General features: G+C 60.4%; 2 protein-coding genes across 5 annotated transcripts in view; both read left to right on the forward strand.

Moving 5' to 3' along the window:
- Window positions 1-6519, forward strand: part of XPR1 (xenotropic and polytropic retrovirus receptor 1) — a 110502-nt gene extending 103983 nt beyond the window's left edge. The window contains exon 15 of the mRNA XM_039556269.1: window positions 1068-6519. Coding sequence (XP_039412203.1) covers window positions 1068-1128 — 61 coding nt within the window. The 3' untranslated portion in view covers window positions 1129-6519. The remainder of the gene's footprint in view (window positions 1-1067) is intronic.
- A 181-nt stretch (window positions 6520-6700) lies between these two features.
- KIAA1614 (KIAA1614 ortholog) lies at window positions 6701-16270 on the forward strand. 4 transcript variants are annotated; one of them, XM_039556266.1, is made up of 10 exons: window positions 6702-7237; window positions 9120-9740; window positions 10320-10383; window positions 11479-11628; window positions 12235-13478; window positions 13551-13680; window positions 14334-14538; window positions 14920-15032; window positions 15175-15359; window positions 15662-16270. In XM_039556266.1, the coding sequence occupies exons 1-10, from the start codon at window positions 6706-6708 to the stop codon at window positions 15853-15855; spliced, it is 3438 nt and encodes a 1145-aa protein (XP_039412200.1). In that variant the 5' UTR covers window positions 6702-6705; the 3' UTR covers window positions 15856-16270. The 4 variants fall into 4 exon arrangements, with proteins under 4 accessions (XP_039412201.1, XP_039412200.1, XP_039412199.1 ...); XM_039556267.1 differs by having other exon boundaries at window positions 6701-7581; window positions 12235-13680; XM_039556265.1 differs by having other exon boundaries at window positions 12235-13680.
- The last annotated feature ends 28 nt before the right edge of the window (window positions 16271-16298 follow it).

The following is a 16298-nucleotide window of genomic DNA, read 5'->3' on the forward strand; positions in this document are numbered from 1 at the left end:
GATGGTCTTTAAAGTCCCTTAAAACCCAAACCTTTCTATGATTCCGCATGATTCCAGTTATTCCTTGGTTAAGGTTCATATGTAAGATCTCAGACTCCTTCCCCTCTCAAATCTAAACCCATACATTTTTTGATTCCCACCCATCATTCGTGCACCCCATACGTTTCCCCAGCCTGCACCCCCGCCCCTGCACCTGTCTGCCGTGTGTTTCCCTGCAGTGCCTGTGTTGCTCTGAGCCTGACAGGGTGCTGCAGTGTCCTGGTGTCCCTCCTGCCCTGGCAGCGCAGCTGTGGAGCCCTGCCCTTTGGCCAGGGAACAAGCCCAGGCTCCTTGGGGATGCTGAGGCACTGTGGGTCAGGAGTGTTGTGGAATCCCTGTAGCACTGCACGGGAGGGGTGGAAGGAGGAGGAGGAGGAGGGTGTGCTGTGGCCTCAGGGCTGTGCTTGGCTCTTGTCCCTGCTGGCTCAGAGTGCACGGATGGAACCAATACCAACAGCCTTTGTGTGGCCGCTGGAGACTGAAAATGTTCTGCAAAGGGAATGTGGGCCAAAGCCTGGCGGAATTCCCTCCAACCATGCCCGTTTACCCCTCGGATATGCAGTGAGGGGAGATGTGCCAGGCATATCCCTGAAGAACTTCCTGTTCCTTCCTGCAGCCCAGGGCGAGATGGAGCAGGAGCTCTCCTGGATCCTGTGAGGGTTTGGTGGAGTTCCGTGGGGAGGGCTGGGCGAGTGCCCCACGCCCAGCGGTGCTGTGTCCCCAGCCGTGTCACAGCCTGGCAGGTGACACTGGCCATGGCCACAGGGTGCCCAGCATGGTGTGGAGTGGGCAGTGCCGTAGGAGGAGGATGCTGAGGGACAGCTGGGGCATCTTTACAAGGCTCTGCTATTCCCAGGGAGAGTGGGAGGATGTGAAACAGTTCCAGGCGATTGTTTATTCCCCCTCTGCGTAAGAAAGACATTTTTTTCCCTTTTTTATTCCCCCAAGTGCACCGTGGGTTTGCTGTCTGCGTGTCATTCCAGGAATTCCTTCTCCCCAGTGAGTGTTTTGTGTTTTGTTTTTTCCAGGTCCAAGGCTTCTGACACCAAGGTATTGATAGAGGACCTAGCAAACGAAGCAAACACATGAGATGGCCGCGTTCTCTGATCCCGCATCCTTTGTTTTCTCGTTCTGTCTCCCTCTTCCCCAAGTAACCTGATCTCTGGTGCAGATCCAGCTGAAAACAGGAGAAAACACTGAACACGTTTTCTGAGCTCTTCTAGACCAGATCCTATGGACTCCAACAAGCTCACTGTGTTTCGTTTCTTTTCTTCTGGGTTAATTTTAATGTTCTATTTTAAACAAACAAACAAACAAAATAAAATATTTTACTTTGTTTTGCCAATAAAGAGGACAGTTCAGGAAAGAAGGATTGTTTACAGTCTCAACAAGGACATACAAACCTTATCTGGATAACGAAGCATCATAGGGACTCCCTCATGGGACAGTGCCGAGAGCACACTCGGTTTCTGCTTGGCCCGGTTTTGACTGGTTGAAACCGGACTTTTTAAATCTGATTTTTGGTTGGTTTGTGTTTTTTTTGGTTGGTTTTTGTTTTTTTCCTTCATATCCAGCGCTGAGGCACTGGCTGCACTTGCAGGGAAAGTGCACTTAGAGCAGTATCTTCATTCATGAAGCTACTTTTTAATTTGATGTAACTTTTCTTATAATTTTTTGGAAATATGATGTATCTGTTGCATATAGTTTTCACTTTATTTATGAAACTTAACAACCATATGAGAGTGATTTTGAGTCCTGTGCAATGAAGGTTGTAATGGTAAAACAAAGTGGGGAATGTAGGTCTCCCATCTCCAGGGTTGTGGCGTGAGGCCCTGCAAATACCCCTCTCGTGAGACAACTTGCACCTGTGTGTACCTTCTCTCTCTTTTATTTCTTTTCAATTTTATTTTAAACCAAAGTTTCTCTTTCTGATATTTTTTTAGTTGCTGCTACTGCTTCTGGGCATGTCTCTTGTGCTGGTTCAAAGCCAACTTCTCCATGTGTGAAAGTAGTGCAGATGATCCTAAGGAAAGGAGAGTTGGTTCCCACCAACAGCACAAAACGCTGGGCGCACAAAGGCTTTGGAACATCGTTCTCCAGATCAAAAAGTATTTTTCCAAGCCTTAGGTGTGTCATGGGGGCGTCTCAGTCCGAGCAGGGAGCTTTTCAGGAGTTCTCCAGCAGCCCAGCAAAGTGGGACAAGGTGAGGAGGTGACAGTTCTCATGGGAGAGGGCTTCCTCAGGCTGGGCTTTGGGAGTGGTGGTGTGTTTCAGCGAGCATGGAAAGAACTGTGGTGTGCCCACCTGATGGGGAAGGTGGGATTAAAAACAGCTCTTCCTGTGGTGTCTGGTTCAGCAAAAAGCCTCTGTTGGGCACTATCCCAGTGATCTGTCCCTTGACTCATCTCATTGTCCCAGTTTGGGAAGTGGGATACTGGAGCAGGCTCGGGTAATGGGCAGCCCATTATGTGGGAAGTGAGATGTAAATTCCACAGGCTGGGCTCTCCTCCTCCTGGGGGGGAGCCATGGAGGCCTCAGAGTCCTGTTGTCCTTCCCTTGGAATGCCTTGTTCTCTGTGGGTCTGCAAGGGAAGGGTGAAACTCCTGAAGGAGGATCCTGGTCTGTCTGGTGGCTCACCTCTAGTTGGGGCGATGGAATTGCAGGAATCTCTGCTCAGTTGCTGTTTGGTGGTTGTTTTCCTTAATTAGCACAGTGTCTCCCACGGCCGGTATGTTGCATTTCCTCAGTTTGCCTGCTGTGCCTCTTGCCCAGAGGAACTGAAGAAGGAAACTTGGTTCTCTTCATTTAAGTGGAAATAGATTAAAACTCCGTTGTGGTGCTGCTCCTCTCATCTGCGTCCGCGCCGGGCTGCTCGGGTGGGAGCAGAGCCGGGGTCGTGCTGTCCATCTTCCCTGTGCTCCCGTCTTTACCTCCCTTAGGGCAGCTGTTCATGCTCAAAGCGGAGCATTCCTGCTCGCGTGGAAGTGGAGTCTGAGATGTAAAGCCCCTTAAAACACTTCAGGTTCCTAATTTGCATTGGTGCTGTGTCCAAACCCTGTGTAGGGATTTCCAGCGGTGGGGAATGAAGCCATCCCTGCCTGGGGAGGTGAGGGGAGGGCAGCTGCACTGGGATGGAGGCAATCCAAAATTGTTTGGGTTCATTAAAATCGAGTCATGCCACTGGGTGTTACTTAAGCAAGTGGGTTTTTTACACAAAGAATCTGAGCTTTACTGGTAATTCTTTCTTTCAGAGGGAAATTAAAAATACAGAGAGACATTGTGAGCAGTTTGGTCTAGTGGAGGGTGTCCCTGCCCTTGGCAGGGGCGTGGAACTATATGGTCCTTAAGGTCCCTTCCAACCCAAACCATTCCCTGTTCTGTGATTAGGAAGTGATGTCAGTCCCCTGGGAGCACTCTGCCTTCCTCAGCTGGGCTGGGGAGGGCAGGGCATGGCTGGGTGGCCTGCATCCATCTGTCCATCCTGCTGCTGCACCGTCCAACCCTCTGCTTCCCAACCTGGCAGGGAAGGTCAGGTTGCAAGTGATTAAATTCTTACTCTGCAGTTTATCCAAATCCTTAAGAGAAGCAAGAATTCAGTGTGTCCATCTGCTCTGCTCCCCGCTCTGCTCTTTTTCTTCCCTTTTTCTGCCTTTACTGGCAGAAGTAAGGAAAAAAAGGCAGGTGGAGTGCTACAAGGAGCAAGCATTATCTCCTAAAAAAAACATTGTCTCTCTTGGCAGTGAAGATGCTGTCTCGGGGGAAAGCAGCCTGAATTCCCAGAAGTGTGGCTTTTAAAGGCTCCTAGCTCCCAGCCCTGCATCTGCCTGTTCCCTCCCTCCCAGAGATTTCTGAGAAATCAGGCACTGCAGATTCCTCCTGAGAGCGAGCACTAAAGCTGGGATGGCTCCACGTCTACGAGAACATCTGGCCAATAAAGGGAGACCTAATGAAGCAGAACAGATGGTGAGAGAAAATAGCCCTGTCGCTCCTTGGGAGCAGCAGGAGCGAGGGGAGCGGGGACATTCCCAGGGTGGCTTCATTTCCTGAGCTGGGCTTTGCTCATGGGTGCTTGAAAACACTCCTGCAGTGAGAGCAGCAGGGTGGCAGTCCAGAAGGACAGAGAGCAGAGTTAAAAGGAGCTGAGGGTCGGGTTTATCCATTGCTTCAGTTGTTGGGAGGCAGCTGGATGGGAAGTGGAAGCTGAGGAAGGTCTTTGAGCTCTGGCTTTCAGGTGCTGGGCTGTGCCTTGTGATTCGGTGGCAGTCAGAGGCTGAGTTGTGCAGCTCTGAGGATGGTGTGGAGCTGCTTTGGTCTGGTGGAACCCGTTAGGATGGTCCAGTCTGAGGAGAGGAGATGCTACACTGTGGCATTTGTGACTACTGGAGATTCCCTTTGAACTTGCTTCTCCATGCTGATTCCCCACTGCTTTCCATCCTGCCACTCTGGGGACTTTCAGGTTGCAGGGGGTGAGCTGTCGCAGCATCCAGAGTTTCTTTGCGGGCTGGGGTTCCCCGTGTGGCTCTGGGGTGGTGTCACCAGAAACACCAGGTCCCTGTGCTCGGGCAGGGCGCTGCCACGTGCCGGGGGTGTGTTCCTGAAGGGACAGCAGGGCAGGTTTGGGATCTTTGGACTCGGCAAGCAGGAGTGGGAGCTTCTCCAGTGAGAACTGATGCCATTCCACCACATTTTAAAAGAAATGCATTTGCAGCACTTCTGGCTGCAGCCTGTATGTATCCAAAAAGCTCCTACCTTTCTCATCCAGGTGCAGTCCCAAAGTCAGCTGGTGCTCATCCTACACCTTTCCCACCCCTGCTCCTGGCCCGCCTCATTCTCTCTGTGTCTTTGCTGTTCGATTCCAATGAAAGGGGTTGACTGGCAGCCGCCTTCAGCATGAACATCTTGGAATGGGGGAGATCTCTGGTGGAAATCTCAGCAGAGTTGGATCCTGCTGCTCCTATTTCCCTAAAAACATTGGTGTTGCTTGTTCTTCCTCTGTGCCAGCACTCAGCCACTGCCCCAGCGTGGCAGACAGGGGAGGGAAAGCATGTTCCTGGTTCAGGAGATAACAATCCCTGGGGATTTCGCTTCCAATGAGCAGTGGAGACAGTGTGAAGCCTTTGAAGTTTGCCTGTGTTTTGAAGGGCCGAGTGGGTTTGGCTTTGTCCTGCATGCCTGCTGCCTGCTCTGCTCGCTGGGCTGTTGGGGGGCTGTGTCCCCAGCGCCAGGCCGTGCCCGGGGATGTGTCCTGGGGCTGGGGTGTGGCTTGGCGAGTTGGGGACACAAAAGCCACTTCGCTCACATGCTGCGTCCTGGCTCCATCCCGGCTCCATGTCCTCCCTCCTCTCCTCTGCCCTTCTGCTTTGCACTCGCAGGGGGAAGGTGATCTTCTGCCTTAAACGTTGTTCTTTTTTTAATTTACATTTTTATTCCAGAAGGCAATTGGATTGTTTTGTCTCCTTGGAAAAGAGGGGCTGGGGCTCTGGGGGGAGGAGTGGGAAATCCCTATGGTACCTCTGTTGCAGTCACGGCTGGGCTCAGTGGCTGTCACCTCATCAACCCTTGCCTCCTTTACATGACACCATCCCAAATTCCACGCCTTGGGGCGAGTGTCACCTGCCACCACCGTGGGGCTGAACTGGTGTGTCACCATCCCTGGGGGCTTCGGTCCCTGCTGCAACACCGCAGGCAAGGAGAGGACAGGGACACACCACGGGGAGCACCCCGACGCTGACACCCCAGCCCTGCTCCCGGTGGGAGCCGAGGGCTGCTCGGGCCCCGGCACAGCCGCGGCAAAGCGGGCAAGAGGCACCGACCCTGCCGGGGAAGGGGCCCTGCAGCCTGACAGTCCCTCAAGCTCTGTAAACCAAATTGCAAACTCTTCTCTCCAGAGGAGAAATTGGGCATCCCGGTAGAACTTGCGATGACCCCTCCATGCCGTAGGTCCTCCTGGCGAAGGATCGGCGCTTGGAAGGGGCCAGGGGTGGAAATGCCAAAGTTCCCCCCGGGTCCCGCTGCCGCCTTCCTCTCCCCCTCCCTGCTGTGTTGGTCTAAATGATCTTTCTATGAAGCCCTGTAGATGTCAAAAGTAATTATGGAGTGTGATTAGTCCTCTGTGGGTGCTTTCTTTCTTCCCCCCTCCTTTCTCTTTTGCTATCCCCTTCTCCACTCTTCTGTTTTGGCTCAGTGGAAAAGGTGAGGACAAAGAATTGCCGCTTGCTTGGACTCATGATGTATCTGTGACTGCGCTATTAGCTGTCTCCTCCTTCCTCCCCAAATGGATATAATTTTGAAGTGTGGAATTCCCTTCTTGATAAGTAGGTTTAAAAAAAAAAAAAATACTGCACAATGTGATACTGTTTCATAGTTTCTAGGTGGTTGTATAAAGCAAAGTTACTGTGATTGTGTTTTTTCAAAGGAAAAAGTGATTGGTTACGAAATCTGTCCTTTTTTCATTATTACAAGCTCTTTGTTTTCCAATTATCTGATGGCTCTTTTGTCCCTGGTCTGTGTGTGTGTCTTCCCAAGTCCCACCCCTGTGCTGCAGCCACCCAGGGAGCATTGGCCTCCGCTGCTCTTGCTCTCTTGGGAGCTGTGGGATGTCGCTGGTGGCTGGAGGTGGAGGACATCCATGTCCTGGGAGGAGGTGGAGGTGCTTGGAGGAGGGAGATGTCTGAGGAGGGGTTGGAGGTGGGCAGGAGGGGCTCACACCCAAAATGCCAGGGGCTGATGCTGGAGGAAACCTCCTGCCCAGCCTGTGCTGTACTGGCCAAAGGCTCGTGGTCCTTCTGGGAGCCTTTGGTGGCCTCTCTCCAGCTGATCTCCAGTCCGAGGTGTTGTCCTGCCAGCACAGTGGCTGACCAGCCCAGCCCCGGGTTGTTTGGGGTCTGTGCTTTCATTTTGCTCTTTAAATCTCTTCATCGTCTCTTGCAATCAATCTCCCTCCAGAAGAGAGCCCAGCGCCCTGAAATCACTCTAAGCCTGTTGCTGCTCACAGCAGCCGCTTCCCGGAGGTTTAATCCCAGCCACGGCTCCCTGCTGGCATTCCCTGGCTGCTGGCATTCCCTGGCTGGTGGCAGGAGCCCTCCTGCTGCCCTTGCTTTGGCACCTCACCCCAGCTCGATGGGGACATCTCCCAGGCACGTGTCACCTCCACAGCCCAGGCAAAGGAGCCAGGATCCCTTTGTGGAATGGGATGCAGGTAAGGACGGTTCTGGTGCCGCAGGGGAGGTTGGACCCCAGTGCTGGGGGGAAGGAAGCCCTTGGGCTCGCGTTTGGCTGTGTTGGGTGCCCGGGGTGGCCAGGGACATTTTAAGAAGATAAAAGTGATTTCTTACGGCTCGTGCTGGCAGGGGCTGGTGCGGCCAGAGCCAGGAGGATTAAAACAATTTCATAATCCTGGTGATTTCCTTTTGATCGGGATTATGAAACCAATCACGAATATCAAAAGGCACAGCTTAAAGCGGCAGCCGGAGCAGGGCCGGGACGCCCCGGGCCCCCTCAGACCCCTCGTGCCCCCGGGGACTGCAGCCCTGGCACCGCCAGGTAAGCGCTGCCCACTCGGGCCCCTCGTCCTGCGTGGTGGGGCCTGGCGGGGCAGGATGGGGGGTTGTGGTGCGTGGGGAGCAGGTACGTGTCGCCGGCCGGGTTTAGGGGAGGGATGGGTATGGATGCACCGAGCTCGGCTCCCTCCGTCCTCCTGCCACGGCCCTGGCCTTCCGTGGGTCCAGGCAGGATTTGGCCTCCGGGAAAGCAGGAGAATTTAGCACGGCTGCAAACGTGTGATGCTCACAGGAGGGTGCTGAGAGCCGGCAGGTTTTGCTGTTGGAGAAATCCCCCCGGCCCCGAAGCACCGTCCCCATCCCGCCGGTGCGGGACGGCCCCCGCGGAAGCCGGGGAGGGGGCCCGGCTCCGCTCCGCCGCCGTCCCAGCCCGCAGCCCAGACAAAGGACATTCCTGAGAGCGGGCCAAGGCCCCCGGGATCCCTCCGTCCTGGGGTTCCCCTCCCGTGGAGTTCCCTGGGTGGCAGCCCGGGGTCTCCCCCGTGTCCCCATGTGGCGGTGGCCGCGGTGCCGTGGCCGTGCGGGGACCGGGCGGTCCGGGGCCGGCTTTGGCCGGGTGCCCCGGCGCGGGGTGCGCGAGGAGGAGGAGGAGGCGGAGGAGGCCGGGGCGGGAGGCAGGGCCAGCCACGGCCCCACAGCCCAGCCAAGCGGCTGAGCTCGGGCTCGGCTGGAGGGGCCGGGATTTGCTGGTTTGGCCGTTTTTTTTTTTTTTAATTTCTCTTTTTCCCTCCCCTGCTTCCTTCCCCTCTTCCGCTTTCTTCTCCTCTTTCCCAGCCCTCTCCCGATGCTGCTCCGGGGGTAAGGACAGCCCTCGCATCCCGCCCGTGGCCCCGTCCCACTCAGCCCCGGGCAGTGAGGGGAGCCGTGGGGCGACGGGGCCCGGGGGGTCACGGGGATGCTCCTGCAGCTCCGGCCACGGGGGAGGCTCCTCCAGGGGTACCGGCGGGGACAGGATGCTCCCGGCGGGGTGCAGGAGGGCAGCGGCACTCGGGTGCCTCCGGGACCACGAGGCTGGCGCAGGACGAGTGCCACGTGTGACCCCGGGGGCCGGGGCGGAGCAGGGGCTGGCGTCTGTCTGGTGGCACCCTCGGCGAGTTGTCGCCGGGAGGGATTTCTGTTCTGCGGAGGGTTGGGGCCCTGGTTTAGCTCAGAAAGTGCCAGCTCCCTGCGGGTCTTCTTTCTGAGTGCCCCAGGGCACCTGGAACGGGGTGGGCGGGCACCCGCGCTCTTGCCCAGCCCCTGGCCACCCGCTTTGGGGAACCACCGACCCCCCATTGCTGCCCCATTCCCCCCGCTCCCGCACGGCTGCCCCACTCCTCCTGCTGGCACAGTGTCGGTGCTCTGGGTGGCCTCGTGCTGTGTCACCTCCCTGTCCCCTTCCTCCCCAGGCACACGCCGGTGGCACTGCGAGCATTTGTCCCCCAGGGCAGGCGGGGTGATGCCCTTTGGGGAGGCACCAGGGTGGGTGCTGGGCAGGCCGCGGGCAGTGCAGGGGTCATGCCCTGGGTTTTGTCCCTGCAGGACTCATGGAGGGGAGCCCTCCCGCTGAGGCGCGGCGCCTGCCGCGGCCCCCCAAGCAGCACATCCAGAGCGGCGGCCGGAGCCCTGCCCCGCTGGAGCGCCCCGAGGCCGCCCGCGGCCCCCACGCCGTCCTGGAGGGCAAGGTGAAGGCGCTGAAGGAGAAGCGGGGCGGGCGGCCGGGGACCCCCGCAGCTGCCCCCGAGCGCCCCTCGCCCAAGAAGCCGCGGCCCCGGCGGGGGAAGCCGGGGGCGGAGGCGGCGGCGGTGGAGCCGCGGGCTCAGCTCCGGACCTACCTGACGGACGGGCTGCTGGATGGAGGGGAGCCCGGCAGCCCCCCGGCGCCCCGCACCGGCACCCCGGGGCTCTGGCGGGTGCCGGCACCCAGGGGAGATGCGCCGGGAGGCCCCGAGCTCCCCCCGGACAAGGGCAGCAGGTCCTGGCGCTCTGCCTCCCTCCATGAGAGACCCTCCCCGGGTGAAGAGGCACGAGCTCCGCTGCGGGACCGGGGGCGTCCCTCGGCGTCCCCTCCCTCGGCAGAGAGCTGGGAGAGGCTCTCGCTGGCCGAACGGGTGGAGAGGAACCGGCGGCTGCTGCAGGAGGTGCTGGGCCTTGCCGCACCCGGTGTGTATTTTGGGAAGGTGGTGGCTCTTTCAGGACAGCTGGGGGAACTGGGAGGGAAAACCTTTGGGATGACGGGAGTCCTCAGGGCCATCCTCCAGCCTCCGACGCTGCTGGTGCAGCTCCCTGCTGCCTCACACCCCAAGGCTTCATGCCCTATCCCCTTAACCGGGATGTAGGAGATGCCCACGAGATGCTCTGGATGATAGCAGGCAGTCCCTTCTGGTGTCCTGGTGAGGAATTTCACTGCTAAAAGCAAGAGCAGGAGACTCAGTTTCTGGGACACACCAGGTCTGTGGGTGTCCCTGTCCCTTTGCAAGCTGCTGCCAGAGAAGAGAATTAATTTCTCCTTTGATAGCATCTGCCCCAAGGACCCTGTGGCCCCATCCCCACAGTCCCACACCTACAGCCAGGTGCTGTTGCCCCACATTCCACTCCTTTGGGATCTCCCAGAGCCAAACATGTGGGAGAGCCCTGCAGAGGGTGTTGGGATGGGATATATGGGGGGTGCTGCCAAGAGGGGGGGCCAGGATGGGGCCTGCCATCCAACCAGGCTAATGCTTTCCCTGTCCTGCATTTCAGAGATGCCAGTGAGCGATGGGGACTGGGACTCAGGGGTTTCACTGCAGGACGTGGAGGGCTGCAGGTAAGTCAGCCTCAGTGTGGCAGAAATGGACATTTCCCTCTTTCCTGCTCCCCAGTCTTGTATTTTAAATGCACTCTGTGAAGCAGCTCTAGGGAAGGTCTGTGGGGCAGCTGGTGAGGGAGCGTGGCTGGGCTCCAGCGATGCTTTGCTGTGAGAAGGGACAGGAGCTGGGTGTCCACGTGGTGTCTAGGCACAGGGGGTCCCTGCAAGGATGCCAGGGCAGGAAGGGAGCTGGGGAAGAGGATGGGACAGAAATTTGCTCCAGGTGCTTAAGAGGATCAAGGCGGCAGGTGTGTGTAATCTCGTTGGACTAATGAAAAACCTTAGAGGTATGGACTAAAACTAAGGAGGTGGGATGGGCCGGTGAGAGGCTGGGGCCTGCATGGGGTAAAACAGCGAGTAGGGAAAGGTCCCCCTCCAGTATTGTGGTCACTGGCTCTGCTCTGCTCTGGCAGCTGGATCAGTGATGGGGGGTGCAAGGCAGACAGAGCTGGGGATGCTGCACCTCCTCTGAGCCGGGCAGCCAAAGCCTGGGGGAAGCCTGGGCGCCCCATGGTGCTGCTGGGAGGGCAGTATGTGCCCACCATCCTGCACTGAAGAGGTTAAGGCCAGGCTTCCCGAAGAGACTGCCTGAGCTGATTATTTTAATCAGGAGGATTAGGGCCATGGCCAAGCGGGAAGGCAGTGCTGCAGCAGGGAGAGCTGACAGGTCCCCCGCCCTGCAGTCAGAGTGGGCTGGGGGTGCGGGGGAAGACCCCCTGCAAGGAAGGGAAGGCAAGACAATCAGGGCAGGGGGTCATCCCAAACCTACCTGCCTCCCCACCGCTGCGGGATTCACACCGCTGAGGATGGGAAGTAGTGCCTCGGCTGAGCCTGTGCCCGAGCTGTGTGGGTGCTGAGCCTGCCCCTAAAGTCTCACCTGGCGCCGGGGGTGAGGGGTGCCCTCCCGGCCGTCCCCCGGCGCGGCCGCCAGCCCGCCCATGAATGGCGGCTGAGCCCCGTTTTCCCTGGGCAGAGCAGCCTCGTCGTCACTGTTAAACCACGTCTAATCCCTGTTATTTTTTCCTAATCCCCCTCCCCGCTGCGGGGCTGCAGGGCCTTTGTCGCCGGGCAGGAGCTCGAGCTGAGCCCGCGGCACGAGCAGGCCAAGCAGCTGCTGCAGCGCGCCCGCATGAAGGCTCGGACGAACCCCCTGCGCGCCAGCCACGACATCCTCCTCCTCCCCGCCGCCGCCCCGCGCCCCAGGTCAGTGCCGCCTTCCTGCCCCCGCGGTGTTCCCAGGGCTGCAGCCGGGTTTGGGACGCATCCGGAGCGCGCACATGTGTTCAGGCACGCGTGTGGAGCCGGGACCGACCCTCTGCGTGCGCGGTGCAGCCGCGGACCCTGGGTGCAGGGGCATCCCCCGCCCGACCTCTTTGCGGCACAATGTTTGGGAGGTGTTTAGTTAATTGTGTTTTATGGAAGTATTAAGGGTGGGAGGATGGCGTTTCGCAGCTGATGGGGAATATTTTCCTGGGGGAACTCGCTGCTGGCGGCTGCACCACAGCGGCATCTCGCCATGTGTGCCGGGTCATGTGCGATGTGGTGTTCCTGGAATGATTAACCACACACCTCGGGGCAGGGAAGGGGCGATAGAGGTCGAGCCGTGGTAGCAGGGAGGCGCCGCAGCCTCTCCGGATTCCAGCGTCGGGCTGGAGGGAAGCAGGGCTGTACGCAGACAGGGAGCACCGGGCGGACTTTCCTCCTTGCCCCATCTTTTGCATTGGGTTTTCCCTCTCCCGCCCTGCTTTCCCAGGGTTGCCGGGCAGTCCCTGCAGCTCGCCTGCGTCCGTCTGTCTGTCCCCATGGCAGGGAGCCCAGCGGGAGGCCGAGCGTCGCCCCGCGGGACGGCGGGAGCCTGAGCGACTCGTCCAGCGGGGAGTCGAGCTGCGGGCGGCCGCAGCGGCCGCGGGGACCGTCCCCGTCCCGCGTCCGCTTCGAGGACGAGTCGGCCCGGGACGCCGAGGTGCGGTACCTGGAGCGGCTGCAGCTGCGGCACCGGCGGGCGCTGGGCTCGGCGCTCCCCTCGCCGGAGCCGGCCGGCAACAGGCAGCCGGGGGACGGGGCTGGCCAGCCCAAAGCCCGCAGTGGCGACCTCGTGGTCGGGGGCAAGTGCAGCACCTGCGGCTCCTTCCTCGGTGCTGCCGCCGGCCGGGGCACGGACACGCAAGCTGCCCCCGACGTGGCCAGAAGTAGCCCTGCGGCACAAAGAAGCGTCCCAGGAGATGGCAGGGGGCCGAGCGCTGCCCAGACAGAGCCTAAAATCAGGCCTCTGGGTCCCGGAGGGTCCCCGCTGTGGATCCTGCCCTCCCGGCAGCGCATCCACACCGAGAAGATCAAGGAGACCTACATCGGGGACATCACCTACATTGACGAAGTGGACTCGGCCCTGGAGAGCACCGACACCTCCGACGGCTGCCGGACGGACAGCGAGGAGGCCAGACCCCGCAGCCCCCACTTGCAGGGGCACCGGGACCCCAGGACTCGCGGCCACAGAACTCCCCGTGCTGCCCCGCAGCCAGAGGCAAGGGCTAGGAAGGGGATGTGTGTGGCCAGCAGTGGCCCCAATAACGAGGACTCGGGTGGTGCCACGAAGCAAACGGGGGCCATTTGCCCCCCACCACCGGGAAGAACCAGCAGCCGGGAAGATGGGGAACCCCATCGGCATCTCGGGGGCAGCAAGGGAGTGGGAGACACTGCTCGTCCCCCGCAGCAGCCCAGTGAGCCCCCGGAGCCTTCCCCGCAGCTGAGGACCAGCACCCCCATTCCAGGCACCCACGTCCCTGCTCCCCCTCCTACCAAGAAGGCCTGCTCCCAGGTGCCTTGCAGGAAAGCGCTGCTCTCCAGCAGCAGCCGCCAGGCGTCGAGCCAAGGCGCCCGGGGCCCGGAGCCGGAGGCAGGCAGCGCCGCCCCACCCCAGCCCGGGGGCACGGCGGGGCCGGGCGAGCGGCGGGGTCCCTGCAGCCCCAGGTGGCTCCCGGGGAGCCCCCTCCGTGCCTTGTCCACCAACAACTGCAACAACACCCACGGGCAGGACGCCCCGGGGATGGCCAGAGGTGAGGCCCACGCGTGGCGTGCTGGGGGGGTCCCAGTGAAGCAGGCGCGTGACTGTCCCGCTGTGGTTCCAGGAGCGCTGCCACACCCCGCTGCCAGCCCCGTCACCCCCGTGCCCCCGGAGGCTGCTCGTTCCGCCGGGGAAGCTGCCGGGACGCCGGGAGCGCAGCAGCAGCCGCACCCGGCCGGGAGCGCGGCGCACGGGTGAGTGAGCACGAGGGGCCGCGGCATCCCAAACCGTGGAGCCCTGAGCATCCCTCCTGGGCACTGCAGGATGCTCCTGGGTTGAGCTCCCTGGCTCCAAAAACCTCCCAGAAACCACAAAATGGGTTACAATGCGCCCGTATGTTGCTGTGGGTTTGGGGGAGCTGCGTTTCCCCGCATCTGGTTCTGCCAGGGGTGTTGCAGCAAATGTGACAGAGGTGTTCTGCTGGTGTCGGGTTCTCCCCTTCGGGGGAAAATCAGCTGTCCTGGGGCTTTCCAAGTGCGATCCTGCCGGCCCTGTGCCTGGCACTGTGTGTCTCAGCCCGGCAGGAGAGTTGTGAGGTAGTGCTGGGTCCTTTGAGCCCATTCCCAGGATGTGATCCCTTGGGGCAAAGCAGGGGAGTTTTGAGAGGCGTTACACCCGTGAAATAATGGGGCAAACGGGGAGGGAGCCCTTCGGGTCGCTTTGGGTAGTGACAAACTTGTGTGTGCTGGGTCCCTGCTGCGGGGAGGCGGCTGCCCCTGATCTCACCGTGCTGCAGCTCTCAGGGCTGCCAAGGCGAGGGCAGGATGCACCCGCAGCTCAGCGGCTGCTGCCGGTCCCGCTGCTGCCCCAGACGCGTGGTGAGTGACCACCATCCCTCTCCACCCAGGGAGCCGGGGCGGCCAGTGAGCCGTAAGGGCAGCAGCGCTTCAGCGTCAGGGCTGAAAAAGCTCCTGTGCAGCCTGAGCCAGAGCACCAAGCAGCGCCTGGGCCGCTTCCGCTGCTACAGCATGGAGCAGCTCCCGGCCCCCGGCGGCTCCCCGCTGGGCGGTCCTGGTGTCAAGAAGTCCCCGTCCCTGCAGTCCCTGCAGCTGGTGAGCTCAGACATCGCCCCATGCGGGGGTGCCCACAGGGAGGGAGATGGGGGTGGCACTAGAGAAGGGATGCTGGGCTGGGATGAAGTATTCCTGAATATGGATTTATGGCTCGGGTGGTCCTGGAGGGGCATGGGGGCATGTGCCACCCCAAACCTGCTGGGTTTGAAAAGCCCAGAGCCAAGTGGGAAGTGGAAGGGGGAAGGAGGGAGAGAGGGGGGTAGTAGAAGAGCAGACATGCTTGTTCCTCCTCAGCAGTGAGTTGGGGAGTTCTTCAGAGGGGTGGGATGCCCAAATTTCCTCCTCTCCCTTGGCACATCAGTGGGTGAAGCACTGTGGTGCTGCAGTTTGTCCCCATCTCAGCCAGGTGCTTTTCCCCAGGTGTCACCCTTCTGCCAGCCCCAAAAAGCCGCCTCTATCCAGAGCCTGCACTCCCAACTGGGCAAGGCACCCCGTGCCAGTGCCTACCTCCTGCCCCAGACCACGGCTGACAGGTAGGATGGGGCCTGGCACGTTCCTGCTGTGCCCGGGAAGGCTGTTTTGGGGTGTTGTGGTTGCTTGGTGTAGCCAGGGGCTGCATCACCTGGTCTCCAGCAGCTTCCCATCCCCACTCACCCATGTTCCCTCTCCCTACAGGAAGGGGGGCTCAGGGCCGCAGCGCTCGCTGAGTGTGGAGGACATCGGGGCGCCCGTCCAGCTGCGCGCAGTGGGGCGCGTGGTCGAGGTCTTCCCTGATGGCACCAGCCAGCTGGAGCTGCAGCGACCCCCCCATGGCGCCTTTGGGTTCTCCGTCACCTCCGGGCACGGCCGGCCCGACACAGGTACTGTGGGATCATCCCAAAGCTTTGGTGCAGCACAGTCCCTCCACAGTGGCTCTTGTCCCACTCCAGGAGCGAGCTTGGGCATGGGTGGGTGGGGTTGCTCCATGGCTGCTGAGCCCCAGAGGTGATGGCAGGTGGGGGGATGCTGTCACACGTGGCTTTGGCCACAGTCCTGCGTGTCCATCAGCACCTGGCTTGAGACACGCAGCCCATGCTCAAGGCTGTTTCTCACAGGTTTCTGTGCAGTCCCTGGGCACCCCAGGGGCAGGAAGGGCCCTCAGCCATCCCTGTTCCCTCCGCAGGTGTCTATGTGCAGGAGATGGCGGATGCCGGCACAGCCAAGCTCTACGCGGGGCTCCTGGGCGTGGGGGACGAGATCCTGCAGGTCAACGGCGCGGCCGTCTCAGGGCTGGGGCTGGCCCGCATCCGCGAGCTGCTGCTCCAGGCCGACACCCTGTCCCTCCGCGTGCTCCGGCACCGCCCGGCGCCACGGTAGCCCTGGCACAGCTCCTGCAGAGCCTGGCGGGAGGAGGATGTCCCAGGATGCTGCAGAATAGCACGGCATGGACCAACCAAGCTGCCTCGCAGTGCCAGGACCTGCCCGGATCCACTGCAGTGGGGACAGGTGGCTTTCCTTGGCCCCCTGGGAGAGAGTGTGGGACCAAGGACCCTCCAGAGTCTCCAGGAGCTGCCCAAGTGTGGGGGACAGGGGACAGCCTGGCCCCGACAGAGCTGGGTGGGTCTGTCCCGCTGGGCACTGGGGTGACCAGCACGGGGACACCCCATCTCCCTGACTCCAGAGACAGAAGGCTCCCTGCCAGCACTGCCACCCTGTGCTGGAGGGCTGCTGGGGTTATTTTAAATTATTTCAAACTAAAACCCAAAAATACATCTCTGCAATAACAAAACAGTGCCCTTGGCTTGTGGCATGGAGGGGCT

Source organism: Corvus cornix, chromosome 8 (genome assembly GCF_000738735.6).
Source record: "Corvus cornix cornix isolate S_Up_H32 chromosome 8, ASM73873v5, whole genome shotgun sequence".
In the NCBI taxonomy this organism is placed as follows: Eukaryota; Metazoa; Chordata; class Aves; order Passeriformes; family Corvidae; genus Corvus; species Corvus cornix.